This window comes from Trichoderma harzianum, assembly GCF_003025095.1.
Source record: "Trichoderma harzianum CBS 226.95 unplaced genomic scaffold M431scaffold_3, whole genome shotgun sequence".
Classification (NCBI taxonomy): domain Eukaryota; kingdom Fungi; phylum Ascomycota; class Sordariomycetes; order Hypocreales; family Hypocreaceae; genus Trichoderma; species Trichoderma harzianum.
Window position 1 is genome coordinate 2,666,863 of NW_020209251.1, and position 23,190 is coordinate 2,690,052.

The 23,190-nt window shown below is 50.2% G+C and overlaps 6 protein-coding genes and 1 non-coding gene across 7 annotated transcripts; 2 read left to right on the forward strand and 5 right to left on the reverse strand.

Moving 5' to 3' along the window:
• Positions 1–140: 140 nt before the first annotated feature.
• Positions 141–641, forward strand: M431DRAFT_78385 (hypothetical protein; the record flags this gene model as incomplete). The annotated part of the gene is made up of 2 exons (XM_024922683.1): positions 141–296; positions 351–641. 2 exons carry the CDS (start codon positions 141–143, stop codon positions 639–641), a joined length of 447 nt encoding a protein of 148 aa, XP_024777894.1.
• Positions 642–1,310: 669 nt separating this feature from the next.
• On the reverse strand, positions 1,311–1,721 carry M431DRAFT_59554 (hypothetical protein; the record flags this gene model as incomplete). The annotated part of the gene is made up of 1 exon (XM_024921543.1): positions 1,311–1,721. A coding segment is annotated over one exon (411 nt), but the record flags the coding sequence as incomplete, so codon positions are not given.
• A 253-nt stretch (positions 1,722–1,974) lies between these two features.
• On the reverse strand, positions 1,975–2,074 carry M431DRAFT_t54. The gene has a single exon. It is a non-coding gene; the product is annotated as a tRNA-Ala (tRNA).
• Positions 2,075–2,278: 204 nt separating this feature from the next.
• Positions 2,279–4,083, reverse strand: M431DRAFT_3216 (glycoside hydrolase family 79 protein; the record flags this gene model as incomplete). Its single annotated transcript, XM_024914302.1, has 4 exons — positions 2,279–2,824; positions 2,880–3,174; positions 3,231–3,861; positions 3,927–4,083. The coding sequence occupies 4 exons, from the start codon at positions 4,081–4,083 to the stop codon at positions 2,279–2,281; spliced, it is 1,629 nt and encodes a 542-aa protein (XP_024777896.1).
• Positions 4,084–5,896: 1,813 nt separating this feature from the next.
• Positions 5,897–6,439, forward strand: M431DRAFT_78418 (hypothetical protein; the record flags this gene model as incomplete). Its single annotated transcript, XM_024922689.1, has 1 exon — positions 5,897–6,439. The coding sequence occupies one exon, from the start codon at positions 5,897–5,899 to the stop codon at positions 6,437–6,439; it is 543 nt and encodes a 180-aa protein (XP_024777897.1).
• A 169-nt stretch (positions 6,440–6,608) lies between these two features.
• M431DRAFT_492454 (hypothetical protein) lies at positions 6,609–9,031 on the reverse strand (the record flags this gene model as incomplete). The annotated part of the gene is made up of 5 exons (XM_024917010.1): positions 6,609–6,767; positions 6,845–7,444; positions 7,515–8,228; positions 8,310–8,825; positions 8,912–9,031. 5 exons carry the CDS (start codon positions 9,029–9,031, stop codon positions 6,609–6,611), a joined length of 2,109 nt encoding a protein of 702 aa, XP_024777898.1.
• Positions 9,032–10,109: 1,078 nt separating this feature from the next.
• Positions 10,110–22,712, reverse strand: M431DRAFT_14775 (hypothetical protein). Its single transcript, XM_024912755.1, has 4 exons — positions 22,364–22,712; positions 22,099–22,256; positions 11,347–22,044; positions 10,110–11,283 (listed from the first exon to the last, which is right to left on the reverse strand). Exons 1-4 carry the CDS (start codon positions 22,416–22,418, stop codon positions 10,600–10,602), a joined length of 11,595 nt encoding a protein of 3,864 aa, XP_024777899.1. The 5' UTR covers positions 22,419–22,712; the 3' UTR covers positions 10,110–10,599.
• Positions 22,713–23,190: the final 478 nt, after the last annotated feature.

Here is a 23,190-nt window from a genome sequence, read left to right on the forward strand (position 1 = left end):
TAAAGAATTTTGCCGCTGCTGACCGCCAAAGTCTCGACACGGATTAGGAATAGTGCGGGGACCACTCGCATCTAGCTCCATGAAGCTCAAGTGGCTTACCCTGGATGAATCTCAGACAATTCAAAAACGACACATTCACAATGGCAACAACAGTAGATATAAGAGAAGACGCTTTCCCAGCTCGGAGTCGATCAGCTTCAGGATTAGTCAATGGCGTATCAACAGAAGTCACACTACTAGAGTTTTCGGATAAGATTTTAATCACGATTAGCCAGGAAGGGCGACTAGCGCAATGGGTATGTCGAGGTTGACGGAGCTTCATTGAAGGAAGGTTGCTGATGAGATGACAGATTCAAGTCCCCATGATGGGAACCACTGCGGGCATAGTTGACATGGCGCTTCCAAGCAGTGGCCATGGCCTGCTCCCCGCCACTCATCTTGCCCCCAAGACGCTGCTAGGAGGAGGTGGTGACGACAGAGAAACTCTTGGACAGCTCTACGCTTCACAAATTGCCAGCCACATTTCCTTGAAATCTCCTGAAGAGAGACGGACGCTTGTATTCGGATTTGGGCTCGCAAAAGCCGAGAAGGAGCAGGAGACCTTTTTTGATCTCTTTGAGCTGGCTCTCAAAGTGTTGTAATGGGTGTGCTGCCGGTAGAAATGGAATGAAAGACGGCTAGGGTTTCACATGCTGATAGAAAACATCCTGCAAACCGCTCTCACTCTCATCCCAGAAACAACTGATGCACTGGCCGTCAAAATACATCTGAATTCGCCCAATGCTTAAACACCAAAAAAACTCATCAAAAGAAAGACAGAAACTTAGGGATGTTTGTACCACTTCGCCCATCCAAGAAAGAAAGATACCGATAGGCTTCTCCGCCTATTTCTGCCGTTGGCGTCGCTTCTTCTTGGGTACTGGAATTCTATTGTCGGCAAGTGCAGCCTCAAGCATGCAGTCGTCTAAAGTACACTTATCCTGATCTCTACGCGATTTCAACAGATGCCACTCTCCTACTCTCTCCCGAACCCCAGGGCGCAGAGACTGGATATAATCATAGACTACAGAGGATGAGGTTTCAGGGTCGTAGCCAAGTTCAGCGACTAGATTATGAAAGTAGATGTTGTATTCGAGAACGGGCCTGGTTCCTTGACGGGCATTTCGGTATTTTGTGAGCGTTCTCCACCTGGCCAAAGGGTCCTTGAAGAGGTTATCCATGTCCTTCAAGATTGCTTCCAATGTGGCAGCCGATGAGACAGGGACCCCATCAGTCTTTGAATACTGGTCGATCTTCTTGGATAACGTCCATTTTTTAGCGGGACCAGTTGTGTTCTGGAGGACAGCTGTGGCGAGCATGTCTCCCGGTACGGCTCCGTTCATAGCAGCCCAATTTCGTATGTCGGTTTTCCATCGTGGATAGTCCGAGATGGTTCCGTTAAACGGCCTGGGCTTATTTCCCGTGAGTTTCTTATATGACTTCCAAGCTGCCTTGCGCGTGATTTCCAGCAGGTTTTCCCAGGAGTCATCAGCAGTGCAGACTTTCCCAAGCGCATTAGCTAGCTCATTCTTGTGCTGACATTGAGAGCTGGAGCTTTCTTGGGCTTTGGCAACAAGCGAATCAACGGTACCGGACAATGCGTCGAACGTGTAGGAGCCGCTGGTGCGTAAGTTTTCGGGAATAGTTTCCCATAGTTTGAGAAGGCCGTCTTGAGGTGTTTCGGCAACCATCGTGTAAGCTTGAGAATTTGCTCAAAAGAGGGCAGCCAGAACGAGATACTATAAGTCCAAGGCTTAATATGACATGGAGTGAATCTCCGGGCTACAGAATGAGGTACTTGTGTCGGTTGAAACACAGCCAACCTGTGGAAGAAATATCAATCAATGCAAGCTTGGTAAACCCCTCACAGGGTGCGCAGTATCACGAATAATGATTTCTCTTCGCAAGAAGAATAAAATGCAAAAAAAAATAACCTGGACGAACGGGGAATCGAACCCCGGACCTTTCCCATGCGGGAGGGCAACTGAAGCGCTGCCGATGCTAAGGGAAAATTATACCACTAAACCATCCGCCCATGATTGGTTGAAGAGTCTGTCCCATATTGACATCTATACAGAGTATACGCACGGCTTCTCAAAGAGAAATGTTTTAATCCACACGCACTTACACCACTCTTCTCAAACATCACCAGTCAAACAAGATCAAATAGAGCATAACACACATTATTCATAAATCATGCATCTACCTCATAAATATATCTAACAAACTGTCTGTATCTTCACAGCAGAGGAAAGTTGAGCAAAACAGCCGATGAATCCGGCACCTCAACCGTTACCTGTCCATTGCGCACAACCGCAGTCTCTCCCACAGTCACGTTATGCAACCTCACAGGCTTACCCTTTGCAAGCTCATAGTTGTAGCTCCATCCATCAAAAGTAATACCAGTAATAGCATCACTTCCATTAGCCAACAGACGCTGCACACCAACATGCGCTCCGTTACGGGCACCGCTCACAGCGAAAGTGTACGTCTGGCTAGGACGAGGGGGAGGGTTGGGAACTGACTCGAGACCCTCGCCGTCGACGGTGGTGTTGTAGCCGCGCATGTTGAGGACGGTGAGGCGAGCGAGATGGCCCTTGAGAAGACCGCTCGAGTAGTGAGCTGCGTAGGCGGCCTCGTAGGCACTGGCCAGAGGGATGTTGGTGATGCTAACGGGGAGGAGCTCCTGGTTGCCCAGCGTGGCAGCGACGGCGACGCTGCCGTAGTAAGGGGCCTTGGTGCCTCTGGAGGCCAAGTCGGTCTCAACAGGTTGCCAAGCTTGGTACTGTTATGATGGATCAGTCATGAGTGTCTTGATATGAGTACGAGTTAAGACTTACACGGTAGTTGGTGCCCATGTGCATGTGGACGCGCTTGAAGCCCACTGAAGCGGCATAGAGGTTAAAGTCAATGCCCCAGAGCGCGGCACCAAACGTGTTGGACAGACCAGGCCGGCCTTGGTTGTAGAGAGAGTTGCACTCGCCAAAGATGAGGGGAGTGGACTTTTGGGCCGCAGCAGTGGTGAAAATGGCGTTGTACTCTGGGAGATGGCCCTGGACAGAGCTCACGGTCCTGTTGTGGTTCATCAGGGTGCCCTGCAGGGTGACGCCAAGAGAGGTGGCACCGCTAATGTAGCTGTTGATTTTATTAGTACGAGTTCATCTTGGAGGGAAGCATATACTGAGACTTACTTGTGAGTTGAGAAATACTCAATATTCTTGTTCTTGTCAAGACCGTCCTGGAAGGCGAGAGGTGCCTTGAGGTGGTTGCCAGTACCGGCAAACGAAGGAGCCATAAACTTGGGACCTCCAAAGAGGGCCAAGGTTGGGCAGTGCTTCTTGACCTGCTTCGTGATCTCGGCCGTGCCATTGAGCCACTGCCAAGCATACGTGCTCTCGTTCCAGTTCGAGGGGCGCACAGGGCCCTGCGCCGACGTCGAATAGAGATCAGGCTCATTGCCATACTCCCATGTGTATATGTTCCCGTGGCTAAGGGCTTTGCAGGCCAAAGGAACCGTGTCGGCGAGAGTCTCCCATCCCTCTGATCTGTTGGCACCTAGTCCAAGGTTGAAGCCGTGAGAGAACTGGACGCCGGGCCAGGTGCCGTAGGACTCAAAGTAAGCGTCACCAATGTGAATGGTGGTCGGGTAGTCGGGCGATCTGCTAGGATCGACGATACCGATCAGGGATGCCTTTTGAGACGCATTGTAAAGGGCGTAATCTTGGGTGTTGCCACCGACGCGAATATACGGCTTATGTCCTTGAAGAGCCCCGAGGTTGTTGATGAGGTTGTATGAGAACGTATTTGGGGACGACTTGTTGCCTGTAGGAGAGAGAATTAGATCCAATTGATCATTTGAGGGGGGTTTATCCATGAGGTTATCTTACCGGCAAAGTCAGGGAATGAAGCAAACTCAATTGAGTAGCTCACGAAGCCATCGAGAGGCTCGCCATTGGCATTGGGCTGCGAGGGAACGGTATACACGTCGGCCGCGGCGGATGAAGCGGCACCGAGCAGCGTGACGAGGGCGCTTTTTGTCAACATGTTGAACCGTCGAGAATTTCCAAGTAAAAGCAGCTTAAGAGAGAAAGAGGAAGTTCCAATTGTCGAGATGCGGTGATGATGCCATTTATATAGCCTTGCCCCCTCCCCTGGGGGGACCTTATTGCTCGAAGCTTGGGACCCGGATGAGCTTTTCTTTTTCGATATTACTTAACACTTGATTCTGGGGACCTTGTTCCTACATTTTGCGTCTCCCCGCATAATGTGGTGCAACCCTGTCCCTTGCTAGTCGATGCATCGGTTCATCTCGGCCCCGGGGGATTGTCACATCACCTACCCGAACGGGAATATGACGATGATGGCTCGAGTCTTGACTTTTTTTTTTTTTCTCAGCTCCATCAATAACGGCGGGCCAATCCGAACGTTGTTTATTCAAGGCGGTGTCCCCTTCCCCCCCTTTTGTTTCTTTGTTGATGAGTGATGAATATGCAAGTAAGACAAAAATTGACATAACTCGTAGACCGCCCTGCGTCTGGTGAAAGAACCAATTGACCGGAACAGGCTCCGACAGCTGTTCAATGTCCGTATGCCAGTAGTGAGTGACAGTATCCCTGGAGACAAAAAGCCCAAGCGAAGCTATATCCGTTGGCCTATCCACCTCTCGGGCCGAATCATGTTTTCTCCCGCCAAGCGTCGCAACAGCGAGATTCCGCGAATGGGGTGTCGAGCCGGTTAAGCTTCCCCGCGATTCGTTCAAGCTCTGGAAATATAGTAGGAGGATAATACTACGTAGCAGTATGTAGTCATCGTAAATCCATGGAATCCCCGCACAGCTGGTTCTGCCTATTATCCTGTCCTGACAGGGCTGAGCGTTAGTGGCGTGTTTGTCGTATGTAGGTATGTAGGATAATAATCCGACACCGCTTATACTAGCCGTACTGCAGATTGAGGCTTTGATGCTGCAAGGTGAGCTTTCCAGGTTATGTAAGGAGTGGAAATGGCGTCATCCAAGGTGGTATTTCTGTCATGTTGATTACAATTGGATTTTGCCTTGCTCTGGTCATACTTGTAGAGATATTTAAAATGCTGGATTGCCTCCACAAAGCTGTTTTTGTACTTCTTTTCGATGCCAAGTTCACCATATTCGGTAGTTGATGCGAGGTACCACTGCCAGTCCATATAAGCTGACGTAAGTTAAACGGATCCTCGCACCAGAATTCTTTCTCACATTGCAATTAGCTGTGTTTCGATTGGCTGGAAAATTAAAGACACAATTAAAGGCATGATGAACAGCAAGGAGAGCCGTCGTCAATTGGCTGTGAAAAATGTCCAATTGCTACAATCGACATTGAGCCAAAACATGAGGCTTTAGTGGCCTTTGAAGAGGAACCCATATTGCGCGTACCGAGTACCTAATATTATGCGGGAGACGCCATACAAACACGGGTACCTCGGATGGAGCGTTACGCCAACGTTAGCAGTAGCTTCTGCGGGATAAGCCATGGACTAAGCGAATCCGAGAAGGAGTTGAGCCTAATCAGCTGATTGCGTCACTCGGTGTTGCGATGCGAGTTGTCGTTTATGCGGAAGCTGTATAAATTCTCTCAGCTGAGACCAGACGAGGTTTTCCATTCTCTTCAAAAGTGATTGAGCTCACAGGACTTGATGAAGTAACTGTCAATTCCAACAAACTGTTCCGCAGCAGCTTATGAGAGAAGACTTGCGTGTAATTGAGCCCAACTCGCAACTCTACTTCAACAACTCACGACAACCAATTCAACCTCAAGAGGGAGGGAGAATAAGAAGGAGAAGAGAAAGAAAAACATCAGATTGAAACCACCAAAACTCATCAGCCATGTCTCGCTACTTCCCTCACACACCATACGCTGAAGACCAGCCTCTCTCCCACGTCATCCTCACAACTCACGTCCTCACCCGCGCCGTCACCACCGGCAGCATCATCGGCCTCGTCTTAACCAGCGTCCGCCAATCCATCCCCTCACTCCGCCGTCCCGGCCCTCTATCCGAGAAATTGCTCCTTTCAGCAACCCGCAGCACAATCATCACCACCGCCATCGTCGGCGTGGGCCTCACGGCGCGGATGTGGGGCCGGGAACCCATCGAGTGGCAAGATCGGAGCTGGAGATTGCTGGAGAACAGGGGCCAGCTTGAGACGGATGACTGGATGTATGGAGGGATGGGAGGGGCGTTGCTGGCAACGGGGTTGATGGGCGTTAGGGGAGCGGGAGGGCCTGCGAAGTTGGGATGGCGTGGTGTTGCTGGGGCGGCGGGGATTGGGAGCGTGGGCGGCATGATTGGATACATGGCGTGGAGATATGGCATCAATGGGGGCAAGTTTGTTGAAAAGGACAAGAAGGGAGAGAGAAAAGGAATTTGAAGCTAGAATGATGTTGAAAAGGGGAGCGAGGAGGTTGCTGTAATAACACAATTTGTAACACTAGTATAGCACAGCGAAAGGACGTTCATAAACTCATCTCAAGGAGACTCAAGGTATAATTTGATGAAATTACAATATTATCTACAGCTTGACTTGCAGGTCTAGGCATTTACAGCTTCGCCCGTGGCTCAACCAGCTCCTCAATCTTCTGATACTGGTAAAAGTGTTGGAGGCACTGCGGATTCAACAGCGTTCCACTCGGCTTGATCGCCCTGCCCGAGATGATGCTCTTCACCGGCGTCTCGACCTTTTTGCCGTTCACAGTAGTCTATCCCGCCAATTCATGTCAGTATCTCACATATACAACAACTTCGGTAAGGATAGAAAGGAGGAAAAATAACATACCGGTATCTCGGGAATCTCAAAGACATATTTTGGCACATGTCTCTTTGTCAATCCCTCTGCAATCGCATCCTTTATCCTCTTCACCAACTTTAAGTCTAACGTAAGCCCCGGCTTCATCAACACAAACAGCACCACTCGCTCATCCAAATCCTGCTGCCTCCTCTGTCCCACGCACAAACTATCGGCAATCTCATTCGGGAAGCACCTCTCCATCACAGCATAGATATCCGCGCTGCCGAAACGGATCCCGCTCGGATTTAACACGCCATCAGACCGACCTAGCATGAGAACCGCGCCCGTGTGTGGATTCATTGCGCAAAAGTCGCCTTGGGCCCAGGCGCCGGCGAACCGCTCAAAGTATGCGGCACGGTATTTCGGTCCCGGGGCCGGACCGGGGCCGTCGTTCCACAGAAACACGGGCATGTTGGGGAAGGCCGCCGTGGCGACGAGATCGCCGGGGGTGCCATGCGGGAGGGGAGTCCCGGGACTACCTTCGGGGAGATCGTGATCGTAGGCGGCGATGGGGATTCCGAGAACAGGGCCTTGACAGCCACCAACGTAAACAGGATCGAGGGGGTTTTCCTGGCCAAAACAGCCGGCCTATATTGAACTGCTGTTAGCACAGGGAAGAAAATATGAGATGCAGCAAAGAAAAAAAAAGAAAACTCACAATGTCTGTACCACCAGAGATGTTCGCCAACTGCGCCCTCTTCGGAAACGCCGTATCATAGAACCACTCAAACATCTGGTCCGGCAACACCATCCCCGTCGAAGTCACCGTCCTCAGGCTCCCCAAATCAAACTCTTCCCTTGGCACAACCCCCCTCTTCATCAACTCGCCCAACCACCGCGGACTCACCCCCATCACCGTCACCTTCTGCTCCTCCGCAATCTTCAGCAGCACCTTTGGATCCGGCACCAGCGGCGATCCGTCGTACGCAACGCACCGAGCGCCGTAAATCGTTATAGCTACACTTGACAAGTACATGATCCATCCGGTGGTGGTGTACTGCAGGCCTACGTCCGTGGGACCATAGTTTCGGTGCAGGACGTCTCTGCTGGAGGAGATGAAGACGGTGCCGACGGCGTGGACGAGGGCTTTGGGCGTGCCTGTTGTGCCGGATGAGTAGACGATGATGGAAGGGTCCATGAATTCGACTCGCACGGCTGCGGGACGCGGTTTGTTGACGCCGGCTTGGAGGAAGGTTTCGAATCGCTCTGTCTTGGGGATGGCGCTTGTGTCGAATGGTTTGGCGAGGCGTTGGATGATGATGAACGATTGCAGGTTGTCGCATTCGGACATGCCCTCCATCATGCCGCGGATGTTGGGCCTCAGATCGATGGTCTTGCCGTTGTATAACGTGCCATCGTCAAAGAAGACAAACTACAACCAACGTCAGTGTGATCCTTGTCACATCTCACAGTTCCCCGGATCAAAACCCAAATACATCATGGTTGCTCTCACCTTTGGATTCACCTGCACCGCCCTCTGCAGCAACCCACCGACTCCCATGTCAGTCGAACTGCTACTAAAGATTCCACCCAACCACACCGTCGCCATAAACACCACATATGTCCTATACGAGTGTCCTCCAACAATAACCACTCGATCTCCCTTCTGCAGCCCTCGTTCTTTCAGCGCCGCTGACAGTGCCGCAACATCCTGGCGTAATTCTCCCCAGGTAACATGTCGGATCTCGGTGTTGCCCTCTCGGACCTCTGTGAATGCAATCTTATCGTCTTCTTTATTTAGCTTACACAGGGCTTCAGTTGATGATGATGAAGTGTCTCGCGAATAGAGTGCGTTTTCCGCCCAGTTCAAGCGCACGCCTTCGAACCATCGCGGCACTCCGGTTATGGGAATTGATTCGTCCACGACGCGAGTGTATGTGCCTTCGTGGATGTAGGGTATGAATTCCCAGAGCTGGCGATAAAAGTCGCTGCGGTGTGCGCATGACCATTTGTAGAGTTGAGTGAATGACTGTGAGAATCATCGTGAGCATGGGCTCGATATAAAGATACGCCTACATCCTGAGCTGAACTCGCTGTATAGTAATCAACACTGACCTGCAGATTCAGATTATATCTCTTGTTGACATCCTGCATGAACCGCCACATGCGGGTGCTCTCGCGGTCAGTATGCTCCCACAGCTTCCGCGGCAACTTGTCAAAGTTGGTGCTGGCCATTGCGTCGTCGTATTCAAGAAGTTATATCAATCCAAAGTGAAAATGTAACAATAATCGCTCTAATCAAGTCTCTCTAGACCCAACAAATCTCATTAAAATATATACTATGCACTCTCCTCTTATATAGCCTTAAACAAGAGCAAATGAGCCGAGGCACCCACACACACCCAACACTACACACAACAAGCCGCCAAACGACGAGCCCCTCCCCTCTTTTGTATCAAATTCCGGGCTTCTCCTCCTCACCGTCTTTCCCCTGCTCGTTTTTTTGACACAAAATTCATCTCTGCATGCATATCTCTCTTAGCCCCGACCAATTAACCCCGAATCCCACGCTGACGCATGTATGTACGGTAATACGAACAAGTAGTTCCTGGAACCTGTCATCACCTTGTTTTTTTCCCCTCCAGAATTCCCTTTATCAAGAACCCGGATGGAACCTCGGCCCGTTGTGGGCCGTGGTGGCTACGAGTTTCCACGCTGGAAAATGCGGAGGAGATCGACCGGGTTAAGTTGAGTGGAAGAGGCGCCATCGGTTTTAATTTGCCAGTGGAAACTAGGAACTCTTTGGCCCGAAGCCGGAACCCGCGCGGGCGGAGATACTGTAGGCAGTTGATTGGAATTGAAAGACTAGACTAGAGTATTCGGTTAGAACAATGTCAGCAAGCGAATGCGAAGGAAGCTATTTCATATGCATCGAACGACAAGGGGGTTCAGCGAAATTTGGAATACTATCCTGAGCTCTAGCCTAATAGCTGGACTAGATCCTCCATGTCAGCTTTACAAATCTTGACAAATGATGATCATCTCAACAGCCAAAGAGATGGAGGCGAAACCCGAGTCATGCCCAAGGAAAATAAGAGACAGTTGTTCCAACTATAATGAACACGCGCCCGCGACTCCAGCTAAAAGTTCTACCAAGTAAACCAGTACTTGTGCATATCCTCCAGATGGATGTTACTATCTTACTAACATTGGCCCTTTGAGGATAGTCTCTTCGCTTCTCACGTTTCTAGATATCAACATTGCTCACGATTTTGGATTACATCTTTTACACAACAAAGCATGCTCGACAAAGTCGTCAATAAATCAGCAATTAATATTAATTCTTCAGTATCAAATCATCTTCCCATTTCACTTCGTCCTCATCAACCATTGAAAAAAAAATTAATCGTAGAGATTTTTTTACCAATTCTATGCTCTTCCTGAACTCATAACTGAGCTTGTAAACCGCATTTCTCATCAACAATAATTCCCAGTAGCCTGTCATGACGCGTTCCGCCTCTTCCACCCAGGCCTAGGGAAAGTTAAAAAAAGAAAAATTGGGGATTAATACATGATAAGCAAAAGTAAAAAAACACGAAATCCTCCCCCCTTCCTCAAACGCCTTGCTGAATGTCATCGCACAAAGGTTGAGATTCTCCATATTCGTCTCCGTCCCCTCTCACCTCCATCTGATATATCCGATTTCAGTTTTGTGTCAGATACGTCTAGAAAGAAGTAGAAATAGAAAAAAGAAAAAAAGAAAATATGGAAACAAGAAAGAAAAAAGACCATCTATGTTGGACTTAAAGATATGGCATCCACAATGCATCGCACTGCGCCAAGTTCATTGGGTTTACAGCCTTGGCGATAGCGTCAATGACTGTTTGGTTCGCAGGCAAGTTGCCCGACGGGTTGTGGGCGAGGCTGATGGCACGCTTCACTATCGAGTCGCTGTTGAGCTGCACCGAGTCGCGAAGCTGGTTTTCGCTAATTCCGCTGCGGTGGCTATTCATCAGCCAGAACATCATCTCGTCCCTCACAAACAAGGTCAGCGCATGCTCAAGCTCATGCTCCGGTTCCGTCAAGCACCGTGCAATGGCCATGACTGAGCAAGCGAATATTCCCTCCATGGCTAGAGGACCCATGAGAGTCTGTAGGTTTGGCGTCAACCGGAAGGGCACTGGCTCTGGGTTGTGGAAGAACGGCTTGGAAGCGCTCATAAACGACATGAGCTCAGAGCCCCAGATGTTGCCCGACCCACGAGCAATGTTCATCTTGGCCGGATATCGGTTATGCATATACAAGATGTAAGTCATAAACGTCAATGCCGACAGCTGGTATGAGAATTGTCTTCGGAACAGCCAGAATTCGGCAAATTGTGGGAAAGCTTGTTGGAAATACTCCAGCGCCACCGTCGGCGGCACCCATTTCTCCTGGATGGCATTGAATACCTCCAGTCGTGCCGTGGGCGTTAGTTCGGGCTTGGTCTGTTGATTTCCTGCGTTAGCCATCGTCTTCGCCAGACATTCTCCCTCTGTGGAATAGCTTACCTGTCCTCCCTTGGACTCGAGCACGCCTCGAAGCTTCTCAAGCGTAAACAAGACCGGCTCATCCTTCGACATACCCATACGCCTACAGTGGTCTTCGTAGACCCCATGCAGCGTAATGTATGAGGTATCTTCTTGCACGATTCTTATGTGTGGTGCCAGGGGAACCATCAGCGGTAGGGTAAATTGCAAGTCTCGTCGCCGACTCTCCTTCTTGCGACTCAGAGTCTGGTTGAGATGCCTAAAGAGCTGCAGAATCTTTTCCTCTCGGCGACAGTGTCTAGCGGCTGGATGCTGCACAGCCCATGAGTGAATGCTGCCATCGTGACCACGCATCTTGAGTCTGCGATACGAGGCATTAACTGAGCGTATCAAATCGACGTTGGGCAGGAATCGTTCTATCCGAATAAAGTCCTGGTTCTTGTCCTTGTGCTGAAGATATTGTCCAGGAATCTCAACCTCGTCAAACTTTTGGTATCGGAACTCGCTCAGGTGGGGTGAGAAAGCTTCCAGAGGCGTGTGCACAATCCGACGATCCAGCTTCTCTTCAAATTTGGTCCTCCAGCGTCTCAGCTTGTGAATGTACTCATACATAGTCGGCTTAACCTCGACAAAATCCGCCTCAAACGACTTCTTGATATGATTGGGCAAGATCGTCTCGGCAAACCGCGTAATGTTCGTCTCCGTGGCAGAGGGAAGCTTGACGCTCTTGGCAAAAGACGCAGGGGTTCTGCTCACGTACGTCAAGGCATCGTTAAGCAGCGCCACAATGAGGCGGTATGCGTCTTCATCTGGAGGACACTTGAAGTGCTTTTGAATCTGGTCAACCATGGTCTCCATGGACAGCGCCAGTAATGGGAAAGCCGTCTTGAGCACTGACATGACTTCCTCAGTCAATTCCCATGGCGGCCTTTTCTGGTTTTGAGCTGCCGGCTGGGCCTGCGCTTGGCCACCTTGAGCGAGAGCTTGAGATTGCTCTTGGCCTGTCGGTGCGGGTGCGGGCGTTGCTGATGCCGTGCCACCATTCGCCTCGCCATTCTCTGTCTTAATGTGAGCCGCGTCGCCACCACTAGCAGTACCAGGGCGTGATGCTGCTCCCTCAGCCTTGGGCGCTTCTTGTTTTGTCTGTAATGGAGAAGCAGAGCTGGGTTTGCCGTTGGCTGTAGTGGATTGACTGCGTAGTCGTGCCTTCTCCTTCGCTTCCTGAGTTTTCTTGATAGCCATCATATCTTCCCTATTTGTCCTGAGTTGGAAGTAAAGAGCCTGGGGGTATGACTTTGCGATTCCAAGAAGGATCTGGTAGACACGCGGAGCCTCTTTGTATCCCAGACCCGTCAATAGCTGAGGAATAAACGAGATCCAGTACCATGTTGGAGTCTCGCCTTTGAAGTCATCAAATCCAGCAGCAATAGAGCCCTTAGCGTCGTCCAAGCTGAGGAGCCATAGAATCCTGGAGAGGAGCTTTCGTGACTTGGCACTCTTGTAGCTGCTTGCCGCTTGGAGGTAAGAGGTCAGAGCTTGCCTGGCTGCATTTACATCCAATGGATCCTCCTTGAACTTTCTGTCGTTGAAGTATCCCCACTCTGCCCAAGCCTTGGCCGCTCCGATATCGAAATACAGCGCCGTACCGTAAGCTGCATCCGCCTCCTCTTTGAGCTCGAGTTTCTCAAGGAACATGCCCTTCAAGGTGTAGAACTCGGCTTTCTGCTGAGGATTGAAATAGTTCAAGTTTGTATTGTTGATGACTTCCAAACCGCTGTTCAATTCCTCCGGGTTTTCGTAGTGGCATCGAGCTTGCTCGCGAAGTTTCAAGAATGCCTCCTGAATTTCTATGTTTGGAAGTGTGTAGATGCGACTGAGTTGGTTAATGCAAACTTCCGGTAGGCTGTGCTTGCGTGCGACATGAGCGAAGCGGTTGATGATCCAAGCTGTCTCGTGGAAGCCACGGTAGGCAAAGGAAGCCCCTCCTGCATTTTGCTGGCCTTGCTGTGGAAGCAGCTGGAGGTATGTCTGGTTGATGAGGTTGAAAATGTGTTGCCTCCAAGTTACCAAGTCTTGCCAAGCCGTGATGTCATCCCAGATGTTGGGAAGACGATCACGCCAGGCACCAAGCAGCAGCTTAAGCTCTCCGGATTTAACATCGAGGTTAGATGCATTAGTGTTGGCCAAACTCTGACAGATGACACTGGCATCATGCAGCTCCACCAACTGTTGGAAATTCTGGAGCAGAGGGATATGAGCGTTGGTCAATCGAACTGGAAGCTGATGCCATTTCCTAATGGACAACTGTATAGCTTCGTCGCACACGCGCGCAAAGTCGGTTGCCGCCTCTTGCTGGTTGTGAAACTTGAGTAGGGACATGAACGCCTGGAAGAAGGCTCGTCGCGGCGTGGGGGCATCCATGACTCCTTTGATGATGTTGTCCAGAGCCTCGCGGTGCTGCTCGTCCTGCCACATTTCCGTGTTGCGCCAGGCGCATTCGAGAAGTAAGTCTTGGAAATTCTCGTGCTTGGCAAAATCCTGCAGGATCTCCCATTGCTGCAGCTTTTGAGCACAAAGGACCCAGTGGTCCTCCCAGATCATGTATTCGGCTTGAGAGAACGGGATCACGCCAGTTCTGGCTTTGATCTGTGCTGTCTCGTACAGTTTCTGAGCCTTGTCCCACATTCCATTCTGCTCGTATGAAAGACCAGCGTTGGTCTCTACAAACTGAGAACGACGACGCCAAGTCCCGTAGAAAAGATCGTCCTCCTGCAGAGATGCGTAGAGATCCACCAGTGCATCGAGATTGCTCTCGCGGACAGTGGCCGAATCGGGCCCCGGTTTAATCGATGCATTCTCGAGCTGTACGAGGGCTGTATACCAAGCATCGTACGTCTTCGCCTCAAACTTCAAGACATGCGGAGGAAGTCGACACTCTGGCCAAGTCTTTGCGGCTCCCTCTATCAAGGACTGAACAACATTGGGACGCTTCTCTATTTGACGGCTATGGTAGTCTTTTGTGAGAAGCGCGACCATGCCGCGCTGAAGCTCTGGCCTTTCATCTCGCAGAGTGGCAGACCAATACATTGGGAATACGACCACCCAGAGTTGATGAGCCAGCGGGTTGTCGATATGCTGTAGTTGTGTCAACGGCTCGATAATATCTCGGACCTTCACATCTCCCAGCTCGGCCATGAATCGCCGATGGCTAGCCATGAGAGTCTCGAATTTCTCATCAACCATGTTGGTTGGCTCTCTCGTATCCTTGTCTTTGGGATAGACTGCAGCCAGCTGAGATGGGGCGATGACTTTGAAATCATCAGCATGGAGCTGTATGTTGGTATTCATTTCCACGGCTCCCAGCAAAAGGTGGTTGGCCTGGGCAAGCCAGTAAGAGTCCGCAAGAGTATCCCAATTTTGCGACGTCAATACGTATGAGAGGCGGATGCTAGCTGTCTTGGACAAGCTCTTATCGAAAATCGCCATGAAACGATTTCGCATTTCCGCATCAACCGCTCGCGTGCCAATGAGAAAGGCGTGCTCCATCCGTACTGTCAACTCCGTCCGGGTAATCTTGGGATCTTCGTAGATGCGAATCACAAGCTCTAGGAACTTGGAAAGCATTGTGGGATCTTGCCTGTGCTCAAAGGACAGCATCTTATGAAGGACCGCCGTTTTTTCTTTAAGCGTCGGCCAGGTACCTTCAGATCTGAAAACCCAACCTTCAACCATGCCCAAAATTTCCGTGCATAACTCAATGTGCATAGATTTTTCAACAAGCGTCGCCAAAACGCTTAGGAAAGGTCGTCGATTGTCGCCTAGAGTTTCCATCCTCAACGCCACGACTTGGATCTCTTTGATCATCAATTTGGTTTGCATCTCGAGCTCATAGGCAGAGAGTTCTCCAGTGGTGCCGTTGGCCTCTTGAGTGCGTTGGACACCAGTCGCCTGATTCGCCAAGGCACTATAGTGTTGTACATGTTCTCGTGCATGCTTGCTCTGCATAGCTTTCATAAGCGAAGGGATATGTTGATCAATGATGGCAGGCTTGCGATTGCCTAACGACCACAAGATGTTGACACCCGAAACGTAGAGATTGCTGTTCATCTGTTCTGTTGCTACCTGTGAGAGGTAGGCAACAATTTCAGATGTTTGAACTTCGGATTCACCCTCAGCATCCGCGTCCTCCATAGGCGTATCTTCAGGCACCGCATCGAGAATTCGTTGAACGATGGACTTTAGCTCTCGTCCATCATCGTACTCCTTGTCAGCGAGATGCAGACAATCTTGAACTTCTGGATTTTCCGACTTGAGGCACTTCTCCAAGACTTTTTGGATTGGGGCGATGCTCCTTTGGATCCACTCGTCTGACTTGAAGTTCAGAAGAATGCGGACCACTTGCAGCGTGTTGATGATGTTGGTGAGAAACTTTTCGTCATACTTTTCCTTATCGGTTGGATCCGCGTTAAGAGCTGCCTGTGTCCTATCGTGAGCAAGGATAACATCCGTGACGTTGGGAAACAGGTCGAGGTCGAGGTCCCCCCAGCACTGGGGCTGTACGAGGTTGTAAAGGAGCGCCATGGCTTTCTTGCAAAGCTCCGTCATATTGGGCCCGGCTTGCGGAAGAGCACCAGCTGGGGATCCGCGGGGCTTAGCCGATGGCAGTTGATACCTTTCGTTAAGCTGCGCAATGAACTCAACCAAGTATTTGACCATCTTGAGGCGGAATAGTGGAGGGATTTGATACTCTGGTCGATCCGCTGTTTGTCTAGTTGCTGAGGGGGATGTCATTGGTTGATCGCCGCTGTCCAGCTTTCGTTTCCTCGAAACCGGCGACTCAGATAGTGATCTCGTAGTCAGAAGAGGTGATGTTTTGCCCTCGATCCGCCATTGTTCCCAGGTCCAAATCAGCCACATCATGTTCAGGGCGAGCTTTTTACTCTCATGAGAGGGGTTTGGCGGTGCAGCAACCTTTCTCAGGGAGGTGATGATGAGAACGGCGTATTTATCTCGAGCGTCGTAGAAAAGCTCAGGATGCCGCACAAGGAAATGGAAGATGCTTGTCATCTGCTGCATGTTTTGGCCTTCGTCAGCCAAGATGCGACGCGGTGCTACGGCCCATGGTGTGCTCCTATCATTAGGGCCCGTGCCACAGCGTTTGGGCAGAACCGGAGCAATGAGCTCTAATGCCTGCGTCACCAGTGCTCGGCCCTCATTAGAATTAGTCTTGAGTAGCGACAAGTATACCTGGCTGACGATCTTCGGAGGCGTTTCGTAGTGAGCAATGAAATACCCTATCACGACGTACGCTGCATGCTTATTGATGATGTCGTCTAGGCGTATAAATGTCCACCCAAATTTGATAATATCTTTGCGTGCCTCTTGGAGTGTTGCGTGATAATATTTGACAAGCATTGCCGACAGCTGGAGCACCTCAAACCGTATGTGGTCAATTCCTGGCTGGGCCAAATCATCTGGGGTCATCTCGGGATGTACTTTCCAGATCTTAGTGCTCACGGCATCGATGATAGATCGATCCATCAGCCTCTGGACCCTATTTTGTTCTGACTGGCCCCAATGCCGCATGACATCCGTGGCAACAATCGGATTAACAATGTAGTGGAGTAAGAAGTATTTTGTTTTATTCGACGCAGTCTTCCCTGAGTAAGTTTCAAGGCAGCGAAGGAACGTCGATTTCCAAAACTCCATGGAGTCGCTGCAGATGATCTTTTCGTAGATGAAGGAGAATAAAGGCTGAGTCGAACGAAGCTCCTCGGCGGCAACGGACTCCACCAGGTTGAATAGAGCATCCAAGTCTCTCGGTGATCTCTCCAGAGACTTGACGAGAATATTCATCAGTTGCTCAGCGGCTTGATAACCCGGCAGTCGCACAAAGGCTGGAAGCGAATAGCCTCGAATGTTTGCTTCGAGGTCTCTCCCAATGGCTTTCAGCCAGTTGAGGTGTTCCTTCTTATCCATCCAAGCACTAGAGGCTGGGAATTGGCCGATTGAGTGGAGAATGTGAATCGTGTTGACAATGGCAACGTATTTCTTTTCGTTGTTCTGCCCAACAATCTCGTTGCATTTTGCGATCAACCCTTCCAAATTTTCCACAGCAGTCTCCCTCAACGGCGTGCTATCTGGGTGTAGGAGGACTTGGGCTAGAAGTCGGCCATATTTCAGATCATCCAGCTTACCAAGTAGATAAGCCCAAATCTCTTTGGGATACCGGTTCAAGTATAGGAACATTGGCAACCGGAATGGACTCTGATGAGTTCGTCGAAGCCGCTCTTCAAGCCCGAGGAAGCAGTCGATTAAGCGGTCTTTGAACGCTTCTGCTGGAGCTGGTAGAAGATGGAAGATGTTGAGAATAGCGGTGATGACCTTCATTTGAGGATGCTGCTCAAAAAATGTGAATGAAATTTGCTGCCACGCATTAGGCTCAACAATTGACTCTATCTGATCGAGCAAGCGAGCGCCTATCTCGACCTTGAAGTAGCTTGTCAGAAGCTTCAACAGCCTTGACAAGTTATCCAGCCCATGTGTATTAAGTCTTTTCGGATCCGATAGACTCTGCAGCACAGGGCGCAGGCCGCTCTGGAGCAAGTCCTTGGGCAGACGTCTGTCAACGGCCAAGACCGACTTCAAGGCATCGTTTGCCGCCGCGATCGTTGGCTTTGATTCAGAATAAAGACATTTAAAAAAGACCGAAAGAATCTTGCCCTTGGTCGGGTTGTTGGCAAATTCCTCAAACGTCATCGCAGTGCTGAGAAGCTTGATACAAGAAACTCGCAAGTTGACGATATGCTCATGCGTTCTGAACTCTGCAGGTTTGTTAGCCAAGGATTCGTCGTTTGCGTCAGCTAATGCGAGCGACTCCATAAGCAGACGGTTGAGATTCTCGTCAAAAGTAACCCAGTCATTTTTCAGTCCCATATGATATGTCATGGCATTGATGTATCCAATCTGTATCGGGAAGGGAAGGGCACGAAGAGGTTTGGCGTAGATAGGCTGAAGAAATCTTTCTTTGTAGGGCTCGACGAGCTGCCACACCTCACAGCCAGCAGCTTTCGCAATAAGTTCCAGCGAATTTTTGGCTGTCTCGCGGACAAACTTGTTCATATGAGAAAGCTCATTGTTGAACTGCATACAGATTTGGGCGAGGCGGGGCTGCTTGGCCTGCGGTTGACCAGGTTGCTGCTGGATTGGCAGGGCATCTTCCTTCTTGATGTTCTTAGTGATGCGCCTGAGCAATACTTCCAGACTTGTCTGTGCAAGGCATCTCGTCTTTTCCGGGAGGTCCAGCGGCATATCCTTGATGACGTACATCAGAGCGCGAATGAATTCAGTCTGCTTAGACGTCACCCAAGCATCGCCCAAGTCAAGTTCTGTGAGCAGAAAGTTGATGCCAAGGCTTCCCCCCGTCTTTGTGAACCACTCTTCCTCGTAGCAACTGTGGCAAAAGGTATTGCTTAGGTGGTTAAAGAGATGGAGACGGCCGACATTGCTCTCGGAGCCAAGAATGAGAGCCGTGCATTTGTAAAGTTCCCGGATCGCCTGCTGCGCCGCTTCCCGGACGTCTGGGTGATCTGATGCCAAGGATTCGACGATTGCATCCGACAAGACACGGGTGTCAATAGTTAGCGGACCTTCGCCGGCTTTCGGGTCAAAGGGGTTATAGTTTCGCTTCAGGTCGATCAAAGATCTGCCCACTTCAATGAGAACGAAATGCCGGCACACGTCAAGGAGAAAGGCGCCGGATTCCTGCTTAACATCTGGTATTGACTGCGAAAACATGACCGCCTTGAGCAGTTTCTTGGTGATTTTGTCTTGCTCATCTTTCTTGGGGATGGATTTTTCACGGCTCGACACTTCGAATGGAGCGAAGTTGATATCCATCTTGCGATTCAAGAAATCTTGTGCCTGGAGTCTAACAATGCGAGGGAAATCTTCGGGAAGCTGGTCGAACCCGATACGCAGCTTCAGCTGAGTCTTGATAAAATGAATGGCCTGTTTCTTGTAGTACTCGTCATACTGCCGATTCTGGGCATTAGCCTTATTGTGCCGAGGAACCTCCATCAGCTTTTGTATTGCAAGATCGATGCCCAGGTCAGCTGGAAAGGCTCTGTCCTTCTTGGAACCGATGAGTCGCAATTCAAAGCTTGAGGCATCGTCGGCATAGTTGGTATATGTGAGAGGAACAGCACCCGTCATGAATTTACGATTTCTACCTCCAAGTTTTCCCAAGATGCGCATGGTGGTATGCGCATGAAAGTGGCTGTAGGGGTGTGGTTTTAGATGATCAAACAGGGCAGTCATGAGCTCATCAATGACAGGTGCCATGATGGGATCGAGATAATCTGCCGTCAGATTGTCGACACAGAGCTCCAACGTTCGGAGACCCTGCCCAACAAGGTCCGTGCCGGCCCGAAGAGCAACTACCAATGGGCGCATGAGGAAACTCAAATGAGGCAGCAGGTGACTGAGCCGCGCCGGGACGGTAAGGCATAGCTCAACGTAGAGGTCTCGCTCGGACGGTTTTCGTGCAGCCATGAGCAGATTGTTGAGAACATCCAGCAGCATCTCTAGCAAGGGCAATATCTGCTTATAGAGTTGCTCAAACTTGCCACCACCGATGCTCCTAAAAAGGGACCGTAGCAGAAGGAAGTAGTTCATAGGCTCCTCTGCCTTGGTTGACAGCTCTATCGACTTTGTGACAATGCTGACCACGTGAGGCAATAGAACTTGTTCGTTCTGTGTGGCGAACAAAGTCACCGCCATAAAGGCGAGTTTGAAGAGCCGCAACAAAATGGACGATTTCTTAACGTCCGCAGAGCCAACCTCGTCAATTCTTTCCATGAGAAACTGCAAGAGCATGCCGCAAAAACTAGGAGATGTTGCCTCGCTCGCAAGGAAAAACTGAGGTATGTGGAGCAGAGCTGTGTGCTCGAAAACCATGTCATAGAGATGCGGGATCTCCTGCTGGAAGACTTCATGGAAGGTTGCTGGGTCGATGCAGTGAAAGACGGTGGCGAATGTTTCCAAGAGGTCTTTTTCTTCCTTACTACTGGAGACCATATAGAAATTTGCCATGTATTCGACCGGTGATACATACTGATTCTCAGTAGCCGGCTTCTCAATCTCATAGTATCTGAACACATAGGCGCCCTCTCGGAACAACTTGATAATAACGTTTACCTCTTCTGCAGTGAAACCATAGGCGACCTCTTGCCAATGCGGTGGCGCATTAGCAGGGTCAATCGGTGTGCCAGTGTTACACGTTCTCAGCTGGTAGAATGTGTTCTTCAGCCCATTCATAAGGTTTCTGAAGAGAAATTTATTATCTCCGACAGGGTCGGCTCCTCGATCTCGGGGATTGGAAATTTTGATGGGTACTGCGGAAAAGATGTCGGTTTCGTCCCAATCCGGCGGGTGCTCCTTGTCAGCAAGATATGATTCAGGCGCACCAGCTTCGGCCTGCTGGTGATACAGCTTCGAGAGCTTGACGGCATTCGGGTACTGTCGATTCATGGCGGCAAATTTGTCTCCAATTGCGTTGAGAATCATCATCAAGTAATGTCTTGCGTCTACTTTGTTGGGGAGCTTCGCAATGCATTCGGCCATGTTCAGAAGAAGTTTCGCACTCATGGTCTGGAAAGAAGTTCCGGGAAAGTTGTCTTGGAGATTCCGGGTATACACTTCCACCGTCTTGCGAATCTGCTCTGGAGTTAAGGAGTCGCGCACATGGTGTATCAGATCCGCCAGCATACTATACGCAAGGGGTCTCATCGTCTCGTACACGGTTAAGCCATCTCCCGTCAGTGTACGCTCGTCCAAGAGTTCGTCAATTTTGGGGAGAAAGATCTTTCGGAAATTGTAGTTGATAATGTGTCTGATTGCAATCAGGAGCTCCTTTCGCGTCCCAGATTTCTCCCGGGGGCAATCCTTGAGTAGCCGAATGACGATATCGGGTAGTAAGTGTAGAAAGTCTTTCAACTGAGAAGCGTACTGGCGGAGGAGATAGGCCAGAAAGCTCATGGTCTTGATCTGGGCTGTGATGAAATCGCCAAAAGCAGCCCGGTTTTTTATACCTGAGCTCACGCCAGTGTGTATATCGCCTCTGGCAGCAGCATCGTCGTGCGCTTGCTTCTGGGCGCTTGCCTGAAGAGATAAGAAGCCCTTAATAAGGGGTACAAATCTGGGCACATTGTGGGCAACTGTGTTCCTGTAGACTTGGAAGATCGACACGACAATGATGGGGCATTCTGAAAGAACTTTGAAAGATTGCATCCCCTTGAGAAGTGGTCGATTTTGCTGCTGGGGATCCGCACCAAGCTCAGTTACCGAGGCCACGGGAGAGCCCGGCCGAGGAGACTGGAAGTTGGCTTGCGTACTTCCTGGTGTTGACGGTGCACCAGGTTGTGGATTCGGGGCGAGAGATGCATTGTCTAGCTGCTCCATTACAACCTTTTCCATCTGATCAAAGAGCTCCTGGATCAAGTTTAGGAATGGCTGGACTTTGCCCTGCAAAACCTGGTGCTGATGACGCATAATGTCGGAAGTGATTTTGACACACAAGGATGCATTGTCTTCGTTGTCGGTTCGGACTAGTTGCATGAGCAGATCGACAATTTCTTCGGCGTAAGGCTTGAACGGCTCGGTGGGCGCCATGTTGGTTGGCAGTCGGTGTAGTACTTCGAGGATGCAGTTGCGGAGTTTCTACCATCAACCGTTAGCAAAAACCAACCCCAGCGTATCACACAACGCTCTCACCTGCTCCGGGGAATTGCTTTGAAAGATGCATGGTCCACGCAAGATGTTTATGAAGATGGGCATTAAACGTTTCAAGAAAGGTTCGTAAATAGGGCCATTAGTGTAAGCGTCTAGGCTGTCGCGCAAGGTGGTCGCGGCTTCCACCTTGAGTCGGGTATCTGTATATTAACAAGAGGTTAGAAATCAGACATGATGGTAGAGGCATGCGACAAGATGGAGGGGTGATAGCTTAGAGACAAGCGGGACGAGGTGGCCATAATCGTACCTATATCAGCGGTGCTAAGTCGCTTCACGACATCGTCAATAGTAGTTCCCGACATGGCTGCATTATTGGCGTCCGCGAGACGCAGCTCTGCCTTCCATTCGCGGAAGGTGTGGCGAGGCGATGCGCAAAACGACTAATCGCAGCAAGGCTGAGGTCGAGAAACGAGGACGCGCCGCGATGGTTTCACGATAGTGCGGCAGGGCGCCGTAAATCGGCGGAAAATGAGAAAATAAAAGCAATATTCGGCAGATGCGGGCTGATAGAATCCGAAGTCGTCCGGGTATAATGAAAGACTCGAGTGGGGGTGATGGAGGATATGAAATTCAAGATTCGGCCCGCAGCCTTAAAGTCACTTCACGAAGGAAGCTTTAACGTGACGCCTATGAAATTTCCAGAGTCGAGCAAAACTGGGCACCGTGGTCGCCAAAACCAATTGAGCTAGGGGCTGCAGAAACTATAATCCGTAGCGCTAGGCAGCCATACGCCCCTCCCGCTGTGGCGTGCGTATAACCGTATCTTATCGATAGGGATCTTATCGATAGGGATCTCATCCCGATCTTGGAGCCCCACGTCAGATTTGCTGACTCCAATAAGAAAGTCTGATAACCAACCATATATAAGACTCCGTGCTTCGGAGTGACTTGCTCACTGCTGTATCCCGCGTCTTTCATCTTGGGTTGAAATATCCGCCTATATATTCTCTCATATTCATCGTCTTTTCGTGTCATATATAATTCCAGTCCTGTATTGCCGTTGCTCTTTTTTCCGTCCCTGTTCTTCCCTTTGTGCCGTATCGTCAACAAAGGAGAACGAGATTCCACAACCCC